The 15,375-nt window shown below is 44.0% G+C and overlaps 1 protein-coding gene across 5 annotated transcripts in view; it reads left to right on the top strand.

Moving 5' to 3' along the window:
• ccser1 (coiled-coil serine-rich protein 1) overlaps positions 1 to 15,375 on the top strand; it is a 72,390-nt gene that overhangs the window by 11,550 nt on the left and 45,465 nt on the right. For 4 of the 5 annotated variants that reach the window (XM_029829441.1, XM_029829443.1, XM_029829444.1 and 1 more), the window contains exons 7-8: positions 8,995 to 9,169; positions 12,332 to 12,409. In XM_029829441.1, the coding sequence (XP_029685301.1) occupies positions 8,995 to 9,169; positions 12,332 to 12,409 (253 nt within the window). The remainder of the gene's footprint in view (positions 1 to 8,994; positions 9,170 to 12,331; positions 12,410 to 15,375) is intronic. The other variant, XM_029829442.1, reaches the window with a different exon arrangement.

The following is a 15,375-nucleotide window of genomic DNA, read 5'->3' as shown; positions in this document are numbered from 1 at the left end:
CGCTCAGACGGAGCACTTTTAGCCCCTGATAGTACGTGCGAGCACCTCTGCCAGGGAGGGATCTGCACGGCGTCTGACTTCATTTGGCTTTCGGTATTTTCTTCACACTCATGGCTCCAAACCGGTTTTGTGGTATTGGATGTTGTTTCCAGTCGACCCGCGCGCTCCCCCGAACAAACCGACAACGATCTTTGTTTGCAGAGACTGTGGGTCAACTTCTGTGGGCGGATTTGAAGCCGAGGCTGGAGGATTAACATTTTGCTCCTGAGAGATCACACGTAGGGGAAGGTGTTTATCGTGTTCCTCACAGTGACACTTTCACCAAATAGGGGAGCGTTTTCTTTGTCTTGACAGTGTCGGTGAAACGGGAGCCGGGACGCAACCTTTAGAAAACCAGCCATGCTTTGTGTCAGATAGTTAATTGGTTATTTCCTGTTAAGCTGTCTTCTCACTAAAAGACTGGTGGTATGCAGCTACGGAGCATTTTAATGAATCAGAGATGATTTATGACATTACCTGACCCCCCTTTTGTTTCAACATTCATGGTTTTCAGACATTACTAGACAAAGAATCAAACAACCAGAACTTTCTTTACGTAGTCCGGTCCGTTAGTCCCGTGCCAAACCTGCCCATGCTGGTAGGAACGACCAACCTGTGGTGTTTTTAAGGTAGTTGGTCGTAAAATTAGCACCATCTGCTGGCCATCACAGTTGTCCCGTGCTCCCCTGCTCATGCGCATCCCGGTTTGAAAACAGCTGTATAATAACAAGAATCCAGAATATGACAATCTAACCAACACAAACACTTCAGGAGCCTTGTGGGCAGAAGGTCACTATTAGCAAAAAAGCCTTCACATATTCCTCACAATAACTAAAATTGAAGCCATTGTATATACTGTTGATAAAATCACCGATGATGCAGAGATTCCCCTCGGCTCTGTTGAAAGATTTTTTTGTATTTATAGTACAAGTTCTATGTTGTAACTCGGCTCAGAAACTAAATATATAATAGATAAACCTGAAAATAACAGTATGCAGCCGCAGGTTTAATAATGTAGAGAGCTTCTACAGTGTGCACAGTGCACAGAGTAAAGAAAATAACAATGCCTGTCACATTTCAGGTGTCACATGGAGAGAGGCAGACAGAATAGAAATGGCAGAGCTTGGGTTCCATTACAGATGCATCGGGGTCAGATATTTTCAGAAGACACTGATTAGCACCGCAGTCACACCCACAGATGGTTATCTAACAGTCAGGTTCATCACAGTAGCTGGAGATGTAGCGGAGCCTTTGACATTCACTGTTTTACTTTTGACCAAAGGGAAACCCTGAGGGTTCTACCTCATAGCTGGAAAGGCCTTAATGGTATTCATTTACTTTAAACATCTGGCAGTGGCTGAGCGATGGTCTGTTTATTTCAATCAATGCCAAAATGACACCCAATACAAAAAAAAAACATGTAAAAGTGGTGGAAGAATCATGAAAATTTCTTTTTCCAAATGATTTGTTTATGGCGATGTAGCTATAAGAGGAAATAACTTTAAAAGAAAAAAAAAAGATGTACATTTGTTCCAACAAATTAGGCGGTAGATGGACTTGGGTGGTTCATTTGCAGGTTGAAAGAAGCAGACAGGGTGAACTATTATACACTCCCGGTTTTTGAGACTTTAGATGTTATAACTGCTGGAGACGCCATGAAAGAATCTGCATGTTTGCATTTTTAATATCATCATATTAATGCAATTATGTAATGGCTGGCAGGAAAGTTTGGCTGTGGTATTCTGACACCGCTTGCCTCCTTGCGTTGCACTGGAAAGATCAGAATGAAGGAGCAGAAATCGGGTGCTTGCGTTGGGGGGGGAGGGGGGCGAGGGGGCTCTGTTTGCCCAGGGCTCACTCTTTCACTCAGTCTCTTCTGATTTTTGTCGCAGATTCCACATTTCCTCAAAGGGGAAATCGGTTCTGCTGGAGGCTAAACGTGCTCCCTCGTCTTCACGCCCATAAGAAAACACAGACAAATGTGCACGCACGTGCCCACGGGCGCGCTCGCCTCTCAATCGGCACTGACGTCTGATTCAGCGCCCTGACGGTCCCATTAAGGACGCTGACAGAAAGCGTTATTATATTATACTTATCTAGTAGATTAGGGTTTCAGCATTAAAGGCAACACAACCATGTGTTTAACCAGGGTTGTAAGAATGGTTGACTGCATGTGTCGCGCACTTCTGCTTCCTTTGTTACATAAAGCCCTCTTTGGTATGTAAAGCCCTCCTGCCAGTTGCAATACTCAAGATAATATTAGCCCCCGTTCTGTATTTCACAATAACCTAATAATGAAAGTTCCTTGGTGCCTCCTGGTTGGTAGGAAAGGATGTATTAAGCTAGCAGATGCTGAATATGTATGCGGGATGTATCACACCGCTTGTTTTGTGTTAAGATATTGACTTCTCCCTTGTGTCTCCTATAGGAAAAGGACAGAGGAAATTAAATTTTGACAGCTGGGATATGGCTTGCTTGTTTCTATGGTGACCGTCTGCCCATTGAGCATTGCACTTCCCTTTTGTTATTTATTTATTTTCCTTTTCTATTTTCATTGGTGGCGATTATCCAGAACACAGGTAGTCAGAGGAGAGGAGGTGAAATGAAAGAGGCGCGTGCGTTTGTCCGTGTGCAAGTAAAAACTCTGATACCACGTCACGCGTACGCGTAACACGTGGACAGACGATTCTTTGGCAGCTCGAAAGCCTTCAGAGCTCCTGTAGTTTCCTAGTTGATTGAATCCGAGGTTTTGCTGCAGGTATTAGCGTCGTAGCCTGAGCGGCCGTGGTCTGAAGGACAACGCAAAGCAGATTGCAGCAGACAGGATGTTCCTGTACACGTTGTAAAGAGAATCTGGTCAGTCGTCAAGATAATTGACCTGCAGTTAACAACAATAAAGAGGGAAAAGTTACATTTAACACTTAAAATAGCTGCATTTGAATTAAAACCTTTGGGACAAAGATTTAAGGGTATGTAATCATCGACCAACGATTAAGCAAGTTTCTTTTGCAGCAGTTTTTATCCACCAAACTTTCCCAATCCTCAGTTGGCATAAATGACGGGTGTCAGTTAGCATTACACGGCATTATCGCCACCTACTGTTAAGACGTAGAAGGATAGCGCGCCGCTTTAGGGACAGCGAGCCAATGAAAAGGGGGCCCTGACCCACTTTTGCTCTTGCAATCTTCCATACAGATGAGGTGAGTAATCCATGATTATTTGGAATGTATTTCAGAAACTATATTAGCCATGTTCTCTAATCCCACCTGCCATAACAAACACACACACACACGCACACTTGGGCACGGGAAAAAAAAGTCCTGCTTGCAGACATTCATCCTTAAGAAAAACAAGCATGGAGAATCCAGCTGAGTGTTGGAGTGGAGCTGGGGACAGATAAATGCTCTCCAGCATGACTTTCAGACACAACACCCAGCATGCCGGAGGAGCTGAGTTCCCTTCACCCGCGTTAGTCTGAGACCCTAACCCTAACCCTAACCCTAACCCTAACTGTGGTCCTGCGTTTTTGAAGGAGCTGATTTTGCTTTCCTGACAGTTTGTGCCTACAGATTGTGTATTAGCGAGCCTCGGGCTCTACATTTATTGCTTCATTTTCTTGGTCTAACGAGCTGAGAAGAATGAAATACTATTCTGTTGTAGGTTCTGCTTTTCATTACTCTGAGTTGTTTGTTAAATGCTCATCAACAGGGTGACTAATCACTGATTGTTTCCTTTTTTTTACGTGAGGACTCCTGTTTCTGATTTGCAATGAGGAAAAAATACATCTGACTGGCAGTAAAGTCGTTGTTTTGTTTCCCCCCCTCCCCCCACGGCGTATTTCAGAAATTAAATGGCGTTTAATTGGTTTCCTCTATTGAGAGACTCAAAGAGAATGCGTGTTTTGTTTTGTTGAACTTTAGTGGCATTTTGCAGCTTGTGGCTGATGTTTAGATGACGCGGCCATTTTCTTTCATACATCAGAGAACCTTTACCCAGTTTTGCTCCATGTTGACGAGATGGGAGCAGACAGAAACTTGTAGCTACCTCGGCGTTCAATAAACACGCGTTGTTGCTTTTTTTTTTTCAACTTCATTGTTCAGAAAGCAAATATCAAAAGCTAATATGAAATAATCTTACTTCTCATACGAACCCTACAGAACATATGGTCATGGCCTCCTGTCATTGCTAAGTATATGATATATTTATATATAAATATAAATAAGTAGAGTTAAATCAGAGATCATATTGAGATGAAATGAGTTAGCTCTTATTATAACTCTTATTATATCATGCCGTGCTCCTCTCTGGGACACATGGGTTCCTTCCCCTAATGAAAATCTCCATTTCTTGATTCAGCTTATCATAATGTGACCTTGTGTTGCACTGTTGGATCAACAGCATAATCACTAAAAGAATGTATTTTGTGTATATTTTCTAACTGTCGCTATAATATTTAATTTGCATGTTTCCTTTCGGCTGCTACACTTTAAATTTCTGGTGGCTGCCAGGCTCAGGTAAATTATAATGAGAGCGAGGTTTTGGTGATTAAACGCAGCCGCATGTTTTCGTGAGGTTCTGCTGCTCTTTTATTCGCATGGCTTTAGAATAACGTAGCGGAAAAAGATTGTGTCCGCAGGGAATGAAGAGAAAAGATGCGCTCCAAACTCTTGACGCCCTTTGGGTGGTAAATTAGCATTTTTAACATGGCTTTGTTGCCGCAGCTAGTAAATAAAGATAATCTGCCTCAGTCAACCAGTGGCTGCTTTTCTGATGTGCTGTCACCTTTGGCATTCATGCTGGTGAGTCAAGATCATTACAGAGGATTACAAACAGACCCTCTAATCTCTTAAATCACGGAAGAAGCAGCATTTTGTTTGCATAAGTATCAAATTAGCGTCGGAAATTGTGAGGCTTTCTGGACGCAGCCCCTTTTGGAGGCGAACTTTTTGTGCTTTTATTTGGAGATGTATAGCTGTGAGGCTTTAAGGGAGAGTAACATTTTTGGCACTGTGACTTGGTGCGTACGATGAAGTGGGAAAATGCAAAGTGACACATGAAGCCATTTTTAAATATTTCTCTCCAGGCAAGCGCATGTTTGATTGGCGATCCACTGAAAATTCCCCTCAAAAACAAGGAGATCCACATTCTGACACTCACAGGTACGAATGCAGCGGACCTGGACGCGGGCCCATCCTGCCCCCACCGAAACAGAGATTATCTAAGGTGCAGGAGTAGAGTCGCGAGCCAAACCGTCGCCTCACTAATTGTGTTGCCATCACAGAAGCGACGTCGGATCTTCCTCCATCCTGTCACATTCCCTCTTCTATTTTCTTTCTCTCTGTGCCTCTGAAGACGCGGGTTCAGCGTTAGACTTGCTGCCTCGAACGTGGTTCGTGCTCACTCTCGGGGCACAGATGCATTTTATGCCGGCGAATGAGTTTAATGGCAACATTAAGCATCCTTAGCTTCAGGTGCTGAATGCAGATGAGCGCACGGCGTCTGAGAGACGCGAAGAGAGGTGACAAATGACTCCACTCATTCACCAATAGCTGTTGCTTTTCCATGTGCTCAAGTGCATCAGGACACCTTCAGCCATCTGCGGCACACATGTCACACCCAGACCGCGTGTACACCATACATCATATACATATTCAGCTTGATTTACATGCTTTTGCCACGGAATTTTGGATGCGAGTCTGTGCGTGTGTTCCAGGTTACTGATGCATCACTCTAGCATCTGCGGAAGGGCGACCGTGTCAGTGTTGCCTATAAATGTCTTACTTTTAAGTCGAGGAAAAGCTGCGTTTTAAACAGTTTCTGCGGGATCGATCACTTCTCAGTTGGGTGGGGAGAAGTTCTGAGAAAAGGGAGCGAGTTGGAAGAGATTAATGGCAAAAAATTTCCGTATTGAGGAGACCAGAAAGGAAAACGTACATGTCGGCTAAAATGAAAAGCTAAGATAAATAATGAGGTGGATCCAGGAAAATAGGATTGTGTGTGTTTTTGTGTGTGCGCGTGTGTAAGGACACACAAGATGTGGAATGAAAGAACGCCCAGAAATGAGCTAAAGCAGTCGGGCTATCACGACAGTGAAAGACTGATGACCCCGAGCCGAGGAAAGGCCTCCCCGCCTCAGACATCTATCATTCCTCAACGGACTCATTTTAACCCTGTCACGGACACGCGTGTTCCTGCTTTGGCACGCGTGCCGACGGGACTGCCGAGCAACAACGCGTGGCAAAGACATACGTTCACAGACGTCCCTGTTTAGAAGATGTCCCACTCTGATGCCAGATTATCGCGCTCCACCTTGTTTTATGCAGTCTGCTCGTTGATTGTGGGCCTCTTTCAGAAGTGTACATTTCTTTATCTCCTGGAAAACACCAGCATATGTTCAGAATCTAGATCCGCTGTTATCTTATCTCCAACCACATAAACACACAATTCATCCTCCCCTGGTCCGGCGCTTTTCCCGAGGCTTCCTGATGCGGAACGTGACGGTGGTACAGAATGAGGTGGGACGCGAGCCCTGGTGTCTCCTGTCAAAGCCAAAGATTTAGTGCATCCCATCCATTCCCCTCGGTTCTCCCTCTAATACGCACATTCCCACTAAATATTGCAAGGGCACGTCACAGTCTTCCCGTAGTTACATAGATGTTATTATCGGGGTATAAATCGCTCTATTTGTGTCTATAACATGGACACAATTGAAGGACATTTCAGCTTCTAAAACCCACTGCATGCCTCCAGTAAAGAGCGTTTACAGCCCTCGGTGATGCTGTTCAACCAAAAATATTTCACTCTCCTGCTTCTGACAGGTTATTGCTGTGGTTATTGTTTCCGGGGAGGCGAGTGGTTTTTGAACCCCTCTCCCACACGTTTTCCTGCCTGTCGATCCGAGCACCTCCGAGGTGAGACAGAGACCCTGTCCCCACCGAAAGAAAAGATACGAGCATACCGAACTTTCAGGGCGACGCTGCTCCTGCGGCACTCGACGCACGCCACCGGGAGAAAAAACAGCGCGATTGATCATTTGTCATTTAGTTCCGTCCGGTTCGCCTCACCTCACCTGGAGATGCAGGAAAATAAATAGATTTCACATTTACTAACATCCCACGCAGGAAAAGGAAGAAGCCGTCAGAGACAGTGAAAGTTTCCCAAAAGTGGGGGATTTTCATCTTAACATCCATTAAAAACTGTGGTTAATTGGAGGATTTTACCTGTTTTGGTCAAGACTTTAAACACTGTGGGTTTTTGAATGTCCTGTAGTTGGAGGAGGTGTAACCATGTTGGGTCAAAACTTTTTGCACACATGCCCATCAGTGATTCCTCGGCTTCTTTTGACTCAGAATAGGACAAAAATCACCAAATATTCTCTGAACGTCTCTCTAAATAGCACTCTTATGACGACAATGGCTCGCCACCTCGGCGGCGCCCCTCTGCTCTGTCTTATGCAGACTGTGAACTCGCCGGTTGTTTGCTTTGCAGAGCGGAGGCTGGTGTTACTCAGCTCACCTTTTCAAAATGTCACAAAGAAGGCGAGATGCACAGTTGCAATTTAGGTGCTTCTGTCAAAACATGGCGAGTCAGTGGAGGACCGTGGAAGTCGCTGTTTTATTTAATAAAGTCCTCTATTGTCGAGTTTGGTTACGATTTCTCGTCGTTGCCTAATTTTAAACTTTAAATTCCGAAGACTTTCCCTGTCAGAAGGCTTCGTAACAAGTCGTCACATAAATTCAGATTTCACCGTTGACAGAAAAGGAATGGGCCTGTTGATCGTTAATAGCGTTGGCCTTTTGGAGCAGGCCTTCTTCTAAGTCGCCGCTTTTGACATTTGGAGAGAAAACCATTAGAAATCCACGTAAGGTTCACCTCCATTCTTATTGATCGGAAACTTTTACTGCTTTTTAATTGTTGTCAGTGGGAAATAAACACGGAAGGTTGATTTCTCAGCCTAGCGTGGGTGTTATTTTGGTGCCTATCAACAACGGGCCCAGCCAGATGCATTCTGTTTGTTTTCCTTCCTTCTTCTCGGGGAAGCAGTTTCATTGTGTTTGACGCAAACAACTTGTCTAAAAGGATGAAGATGGCTGGTTTAATTAAGTCTCGTTAATATGCAGAAATCCTTTCGCTATAGTTACCTACTGCTTATTTAGATTCTGTCATATCTGCAGCAAATGGACCTCTGACTAAGTGAAAGGGGGCGTTTTTTTAAAAATGGTTGACACGTGAAATAGGACCATTAGTGACATTAATCTTATATTATCTTCTATTTTCTATCTTAGCAGTAGAATAAGTGATGGCCCAGCCGATTCTGCTATATTTCTTTGCAAACTTTGGAAACTCCCAACAGAAAGAAACCTGAAATGAAAGACCCGGGAGTACTTTCTCCGGGGGCTTCTGTTGACTCCTCTCGGCTGTATCGTTCCTTCACTGTGATAAATCGCCGTTGACTTTTAGACGGAGAACGGTGGCTGTGCTCCACAGACAGAGACGTGAGACGTATCGTTGTTCCAGAAGCCCGGTTCCCATTAAAGGGATCTGAAATGGGACGGTTAATTAAAGCAGCGCTGAGGTTGATGTTGTTTATGCTCGTCGGTATCTGAACTAATCCAACACTGAAATGTCACAGTTGTGTGGAAGGTTTAACTCAACAAAAGGGATTTGGACTCGGTGTCTTTTCGCCGAGCGCATTTCATTTGTTAAGGAGACGTTTTTTACGTTTTTCTTGCGTCTGTTTTTTCCTCATCATGATTCTGGAGGCGACTGGGACGATCTGAGGCAAATGTCTGTATATTGCCATGTAGTACATAATCTACACCATTATTAATGATCACTGGTTCCCTGTGGAGAGCAGCTGGCAGAAGCAGAAAGTTATTAGTTTTCCCATTGAGTCCGACTAACATGAAAGCTCTTTATTGCTCTCACTTTCTTTCACTCCTCCTTTTCCTCCAGGGAGCCCAGCCGTCCAACCAGCCTGCTGCCTGCCGACTGGAGTTTTGGGCTCAGTCCGGGAAGGGAAGATGAGCCCTTACCCCCCGGGCTGGATGCCATTCCTCTTAGACTGATGCAGCAGGACTGCACCGCTGTCAAAACCCTGCTGTTACGACTGAGACGGACACTGCAAGAGGTGAGACGTGCCCCCCCAATCCCAAGTGATTGTTCTTAGCTGACTTACAGACAATTTAAGTGATAAAGGTCGACAAATCCAGTAACGGTTGCACTAAAATGGTGTACATTTTACAAACTAATTGTACTCGTTAAAGCATAATAATATACTTCAAACTATGAATGTTTCAACTAGCTAAACATTTACTTCTGGCTTGGGGGGGGCATCTCGGAGAGGGAAGGGGAGCATGTTAATAACGTCCTCAGCATCATAACAAAGATGGGATTAAAGGTGACGTGTAACAAATGGCGTGCGAGGGTTAGGTGTGATAATCAAAGCCAATCAGTCCTGTGAGCTTTTTAATGGTCAGACTGGCCCATCCGGTCAGTAGGTGGGAGATGTTAATTCTCTAGATTTGGAACTTGCAAATTCATTTAATTGTGGCATTTATTGAAACTTGAAGAAAATGATGTGATTAGGAGTGATTGCCTGCTTTATTTGGGCTAATTGCAAATTGTGAAGTGTCTGACTGGGGGGAAGGGGGGTAATTTCTGTCATTATTATAAACTATATAATCAACTGCTAAAAGAAGGTTCCAGCTGTACATAAAGTCCACACCAAGCCAGAAGGATAATAACCAACCCAGTTTAGCAGGAGTTAATTTATAGTTAGCATTCTGGCATTACTTTAGACATAAATGCTGAAGATGGCTCTAGTTTTAATATCTGGCGGCTGCTTTCCTGGAGACTGCTCAGACCTTCCCCAAACCTCCCCACTGGTCCCTGTAGATAAAAGCTAACTCTAAATTACGATACACAGGCATTTGAATGTCGCTCTCCCTCTGCCTTTGCTGTATATTTGTCTTTCTCTCCCACCCAACACCAGGGCGAGAGGAGCTAGGCATGAATATGATGAAATGGTAATTAGAGGAGACATAAACTACAGCAATAGTGGACAGACTAAAGGCAGTGTGGGAGAGCACCGCGCAACAGCGGAGCCAGAATATGATCAAGTGGATGCTCTTCCTTCTTTTCTCACTCTGTTGTATCATTAACTTGCAAATTTTCCTACCTTGCACAGACGGATGTTTTCTGCTCTTGTAGCAAAGGGGGTGGAGACTTGGCTTGACCTTTTGTTAAGCAAATACGTCAAATTTCTGTTGTTGTTTTTGCTCATTACCATAACCACAAGCTTCATTTTGCTTCCGGCAGTGGTCAGGTTCAGATTACTCGTAATACAACTCAATTTCCCTCCTCTGAAGGGTTGAAAAGGTAAACATTATGATAAATTATTCATGCTGTGTTACTTAACAGTTTATTTTTATTTTTTTTTTACAGTTTTTATTTAAATTGTTCCCATGTTTTTTCCTATCACCTATTTCCTACATCGGTCTGGACCAGTTGGAAAAACCCCGGAAAACACTCACTTAGCATTTTTAGGCAAGTAGCTGGACGTAGAGGCCGCATTCCTCGCCGTTGTCTCTGCCAGCATGTTCTACCACACCAGTGTTGCCTAGCAAACTTCTGATGCACCCATTTATTAGAGAATTTGTTCAGTCTTCATGCGCACAGTTGTGCAAAATCCATACATGCACTGCAAGGCCCATTTAGCTGGTGCCTCTGCTGCCACTCTCTCTCCATCCCATTGACTCTCAGACCCTGACAGCTGCTTGACTTCCAGCAACAGCTGATCTGTCAGTCTCCACCTGCTAGACACTTAGTGATGCTGCCCATCAGCATCAGCTGCTAAGGTCATCCCCCTGCAACTAAGTGCCCTACCTCTGCGCCTTTAGCTCAGGTTTATGCTCTCCTACTAGAGTTTAAAACCAGGTTAATAACACAAAGACCTCCCAAATGTGAGAGTGAGTGGGAATCAACGCGTCTTAATTTAGCTTATGTGTGAATGGGATTAAAGGGAAGTATCAAACAGAGGCTGTTTACTCTTCAAGGGCCATTCACCATCTTGATACATTTAGCTTCTGCACAGCTCCTGCCATTATACCCACAGCTCCCAGGCAGCTTTGCCATCCTTAAAAGGCTTTTTATGAACCACATCTAATTGTGGGGACAGTTGTGTGTTAAGCCTGTAGGACGGGGGTGACCTTAGAACAATGTGTATGTGTTAGAGCGAGGAGAGTTTAGGTGGCAGCGAGTGTGTACCTGTCTCCCTGCATTGGAAAAGGCATTGATCACAGATGGCACATTGAAAGCCTGATGGCATAGCACCCATAATTTAGATTGGGATGGATTCTTCTTTCAAAGGTCAGCCAAATCGATAATCCATAAAGTTAATGCTGTGATTCAGGACTCTGTTTTCCTTCAAGGACCTTGATTGTTGGCCAAACATAAACAATATTCAGGATTTCAGCAAAGCATTTTAGGGATTATCTCAACTTTACAGTAAGAGGGCACATGTGGTAAAACAGACCTTATTAGAAAGCCAAGTGTGTGGAATATGGCTTTAATTCCGTGTCTGGTGCCATGTACAGTGCTTACTAGGACCTATGTTAATAACAGCCACCCGAAATCAAGATGTGACTTTATCTCTCCCTTTCTCCCATCTGTCCTCTCTCAAGACCTCTTGGGTGATGCTGAGACCCACAGCTGCTCTCGTAAAAGTCTGTGTTGTTCTGTGCTGAAAATTAGTTTACAACATTGAGTTTAATTAATGTCGCACTTCAAACCATTTTTTTTTTTACGGTCCTGTAACCCCCATGGTTACTAAAAGGAGAGATTAAGGGTGTCTTAAGTATATTAGAGGAGCAGAAAAATACCTCAAAATTACACTTAACACTATTGATGTAAAGAGCAGCAGATGCACGTGTTGTGGAGCAATAAGTAGACCTGTTTTATCATCCGTGGGGGAAAAAAGACTGAAGAATTGTTGTTTTTTTTGTTTCATGTTACAGTAGGTTAGTAAGAAGTGCACTTAAGACCCACCCGCCCACAGGGGTGCAGATGGACGCATGTACGCCGACAACGTGGGTTCTGGCCGTGAAACCGATGACTGCCTCAGTCGGAAAATAGTAACGACAGTTGTGCTGCACAGTGTGATGCTTTGCACCAGGCATAAGCCTAAAATGTAATAGTGTCCTACAGATAAAAAGAAAACGTTGCACCGCACGCTAAAACCTCATCTTCATATTTAAATTTTATTTTTTTCCCAATGTCTTCGTCCTTGCAGAGCACAGAGACGAGTCCTGCCAGCAGCCTGCAGTCTCTACCCATTAGTCCTTGCAGTGAAAAATCTCTTCCATTTAAGGTAACCATTCTGTTGCTTTATGCATATGCACGCTACCAATTCAATCATGTCTGATAGCCAGATATGGCGGGGAGTGACTTTCAGTCCAGTTCTGTGTTCACATCTCTTTCATCAAACCTTTCAAGTAACACATTTTGTACGCTAAGTTGAATGTTTTACAAGGGCTGTACAGTAGATTGAACACCTGCTTTGCAGTCATCTGGTCAGCAGTTTGCGGCGCGTGCACGTTTTCATCGCCTGTCTTTCTGTTTGAGCACTGAAGTGAGCCGAGCTTCCTTTAAATTGATGTGCTGATATATCACATGTTTGATAGTAGATAAATTTTAGGACCGCTCTGATTTATACCTTAATTTTTCCATTCACTGTTCATTTAACCAGCCTTTCACTATACACATCTACGGTGCCTTGCAAAAGTATTCATACGCCTTCAATATTTCCCTCATTTTGTCACAGTGTCACAGTTAGAATTTTATGTTCTAGACCAAAGAAAACGAGTGAAAGGAAAATGATATAAAATCTTGCCACAGATTGACAATAGGATATTTTGTAGGTCTGGGTTTTGACTGAGCCATTCTAACACAAGAATGTGCTTTAAACCTTTCCATTGTAGCTCTGGTTGTATATTTAGGATTGTTGTCCGTCTGGAAGGTGAACGTGCGCCCCGTCTCGAGTCGTCGGCAGCCTCTAACTGGTTCTCTTGTGTTTGATGGCTCCCTCTATCCTCTCATCAATGCTGAATGTCTTCACTGTCCAGGCTGAAGAGAAGCATCCCCACATCATGATGCTGACACCATGTGCTCACCTTCTTTAGCTGTGTGGTAAACTGCACATTCTATCAACAATTGCTTCCTTATTGCTACGTGTTCCCTAAGAGCCAGATATGTGGGGTGTGCACTCATACAGTAGCAGTTCCTGAATAAACCCTCCCATCTGAGCTCTGGATCTCTGCAGCTCCACCAGAGTTACTATAGGCCCCTTGGCTGCCTCTCTGATCAATGTTCTTCTTGCCCAGTGACTTCTGAAGGCTGGATTTTATTAAGGGGGTGGTGTGTGCTTTAGTGTGCCTGCACACGTGGGGTTTAGGGCCTTTGGTAAGATTTTCCCTGGGATTTAGTTGGGTGGCAGGAGAAGCAGCAGAGCAGCATATAGGATATTTTAATCTTATAAGGCTGTTTTATTGATCTGCATTGGACTGAAAGTTGCCTCCAGTATTTCCCATTTATTATTTTCCTTCAACTATAGTTCGGCATAACAACGTTTGACGCTGTAGCCACAAAGAGCGACTGTACACCCGTGGCTCTTTTCTCCAAAGCCACGTGCTGTTGCAAAGGGGGCTAAACAAAATGTCGCTGTGGCTAAACCCCATTGCCATGCGTTAAGAGGTAAGCATTTGTTTGTGGGTGGGATGCTTGCGCGACTGCGTGCCCTCTTTATTGACCTGTGTGGTGTATTCCTGGCAGCTTGATGATAAGGACACCTCTAAAAATGTTGTGGGCTGGGACACAGCAGGAAGACGGCAGCTGCAAAACTGTGATTAGACCAGGTCAGCACTATCCCTTGAATTATAACAACAACAACACTAGAAGGCTAAGGAAATATGGACCCACAATTGTTAACGAGACCGGATTGGACCATTTCCTGCCTTCAGAAACATCTATCTATAACTGTAAATGTGAATATTTATGTTATTTTTTGTTTGATTTTACTGCTCACAGACAAAAAAAATCATGCCAAATTGAACAAGCACCACTTGGTCTCCAGCCTTTTAAGAATTCTTGACAGAGTTGTGAAACTGCTTCAGAAAGTACGTGTGTAATCAGAACGTTTATGCTACTGCTCTTTTTTTTAGCATGGTTACAATTTGGGATCAGAGAGGGTAACCTCAGTTGTATCGGAAACTTCTGAAATAAGCAACGGGCCTTCAGAGGCAGAGAGGCAGCACCGCAGAGAGGGTTATAAAGAGACGCCAGAGCTTCTCCTCAGAAGTCAGGTTTGGCCACGGAAGGAATGAGATAGAGGTAAAAGAAAAGTGTAGGTATGCATGTGTGTGTGGATAGATCACATATAGAAAGGAATGAGCAAGGACGTGGGAGGTAAAGGCTAACCTTTTGACTGAGCTGGAGGCACTGAAAAACAACATAAAAATGCAGAAAGCTTATTGCAGGAGGAGCTGAATATGAGGAAACACTGAGGATAGATTATTGTCGTATGACTTGACTGTAAGATTGAAGGGCAAGGAGGAGGAACGTTGAAAAGAAAACATCTACGCATTCAGTATCAAATCCATATAGCTGGATGACATTCAGACTACTCACCCACAGGAAAACATGCACGAGGTGAAAGCGTGAGAAAAATGGATGGAACAGGTTTGACTAAGAGTAGTGGATAGAGACCAAAGGAAGGAAAAGAAGAAAATTAGGTACACAAGAAGATGGCAGAGGGAGGGAATTTGTGCGGGCACTCCAGACGACAACTCTGCGGGTGTAAAAATAATCTATAGCCATCTGAGGGAGTGCAGTGTCATAGCGTGTCCTAGTTTAAGTTAGACCCAGTGCATATGACACCATTTTGGCCAGATTCTGTCCCAGTTAGAAGGTAATTAGACTGAAGTCAGATTTCTAAGACGCAGCGCAACATTAATAATGGTCAAAATGCTCATCATACAGCCCTGTAATATAAAATGTGACAGTTTGGGATCAGATCTGCAGTAGATGTAAGGAAGTGGCAGGCCCAGGATTTAATCACTATTCAGCCCAGATCCTACCAGAAAACTGATAACACTGTGTTGATTTGATAATGGGGGGGGGCAGTAATGTGGTGTGTATAACAGACAGTAGCACTGAGGAAAAGGGAGGAAAGCAGAGGCGGAGGAAATGTTGGGTGACCCTGGAAGAGGCCCAGAGGAAGACCAAAGAGGAGATTTGTGGGTGTCCTGTGAGAGGACAAGAGGTTCGAGCAGAGGGTGG

This window comes from Takifugu rubripes, chromosome 21 (genome assembly GCF_901000725.2).
Source record: "Takifugu rubripes chromosome 21, fTakRub1.2, whole genome shotgun sequence".
NCBI lineage: Eukaryota > Metazoa > Chordata > Actinopteri > Tetraodontiformes > Tetraodontidae > Takifugu > Takifugu rubripes.
This window is presented reverse-complemented; position numbering and strand designations above follow the sequence as displayed.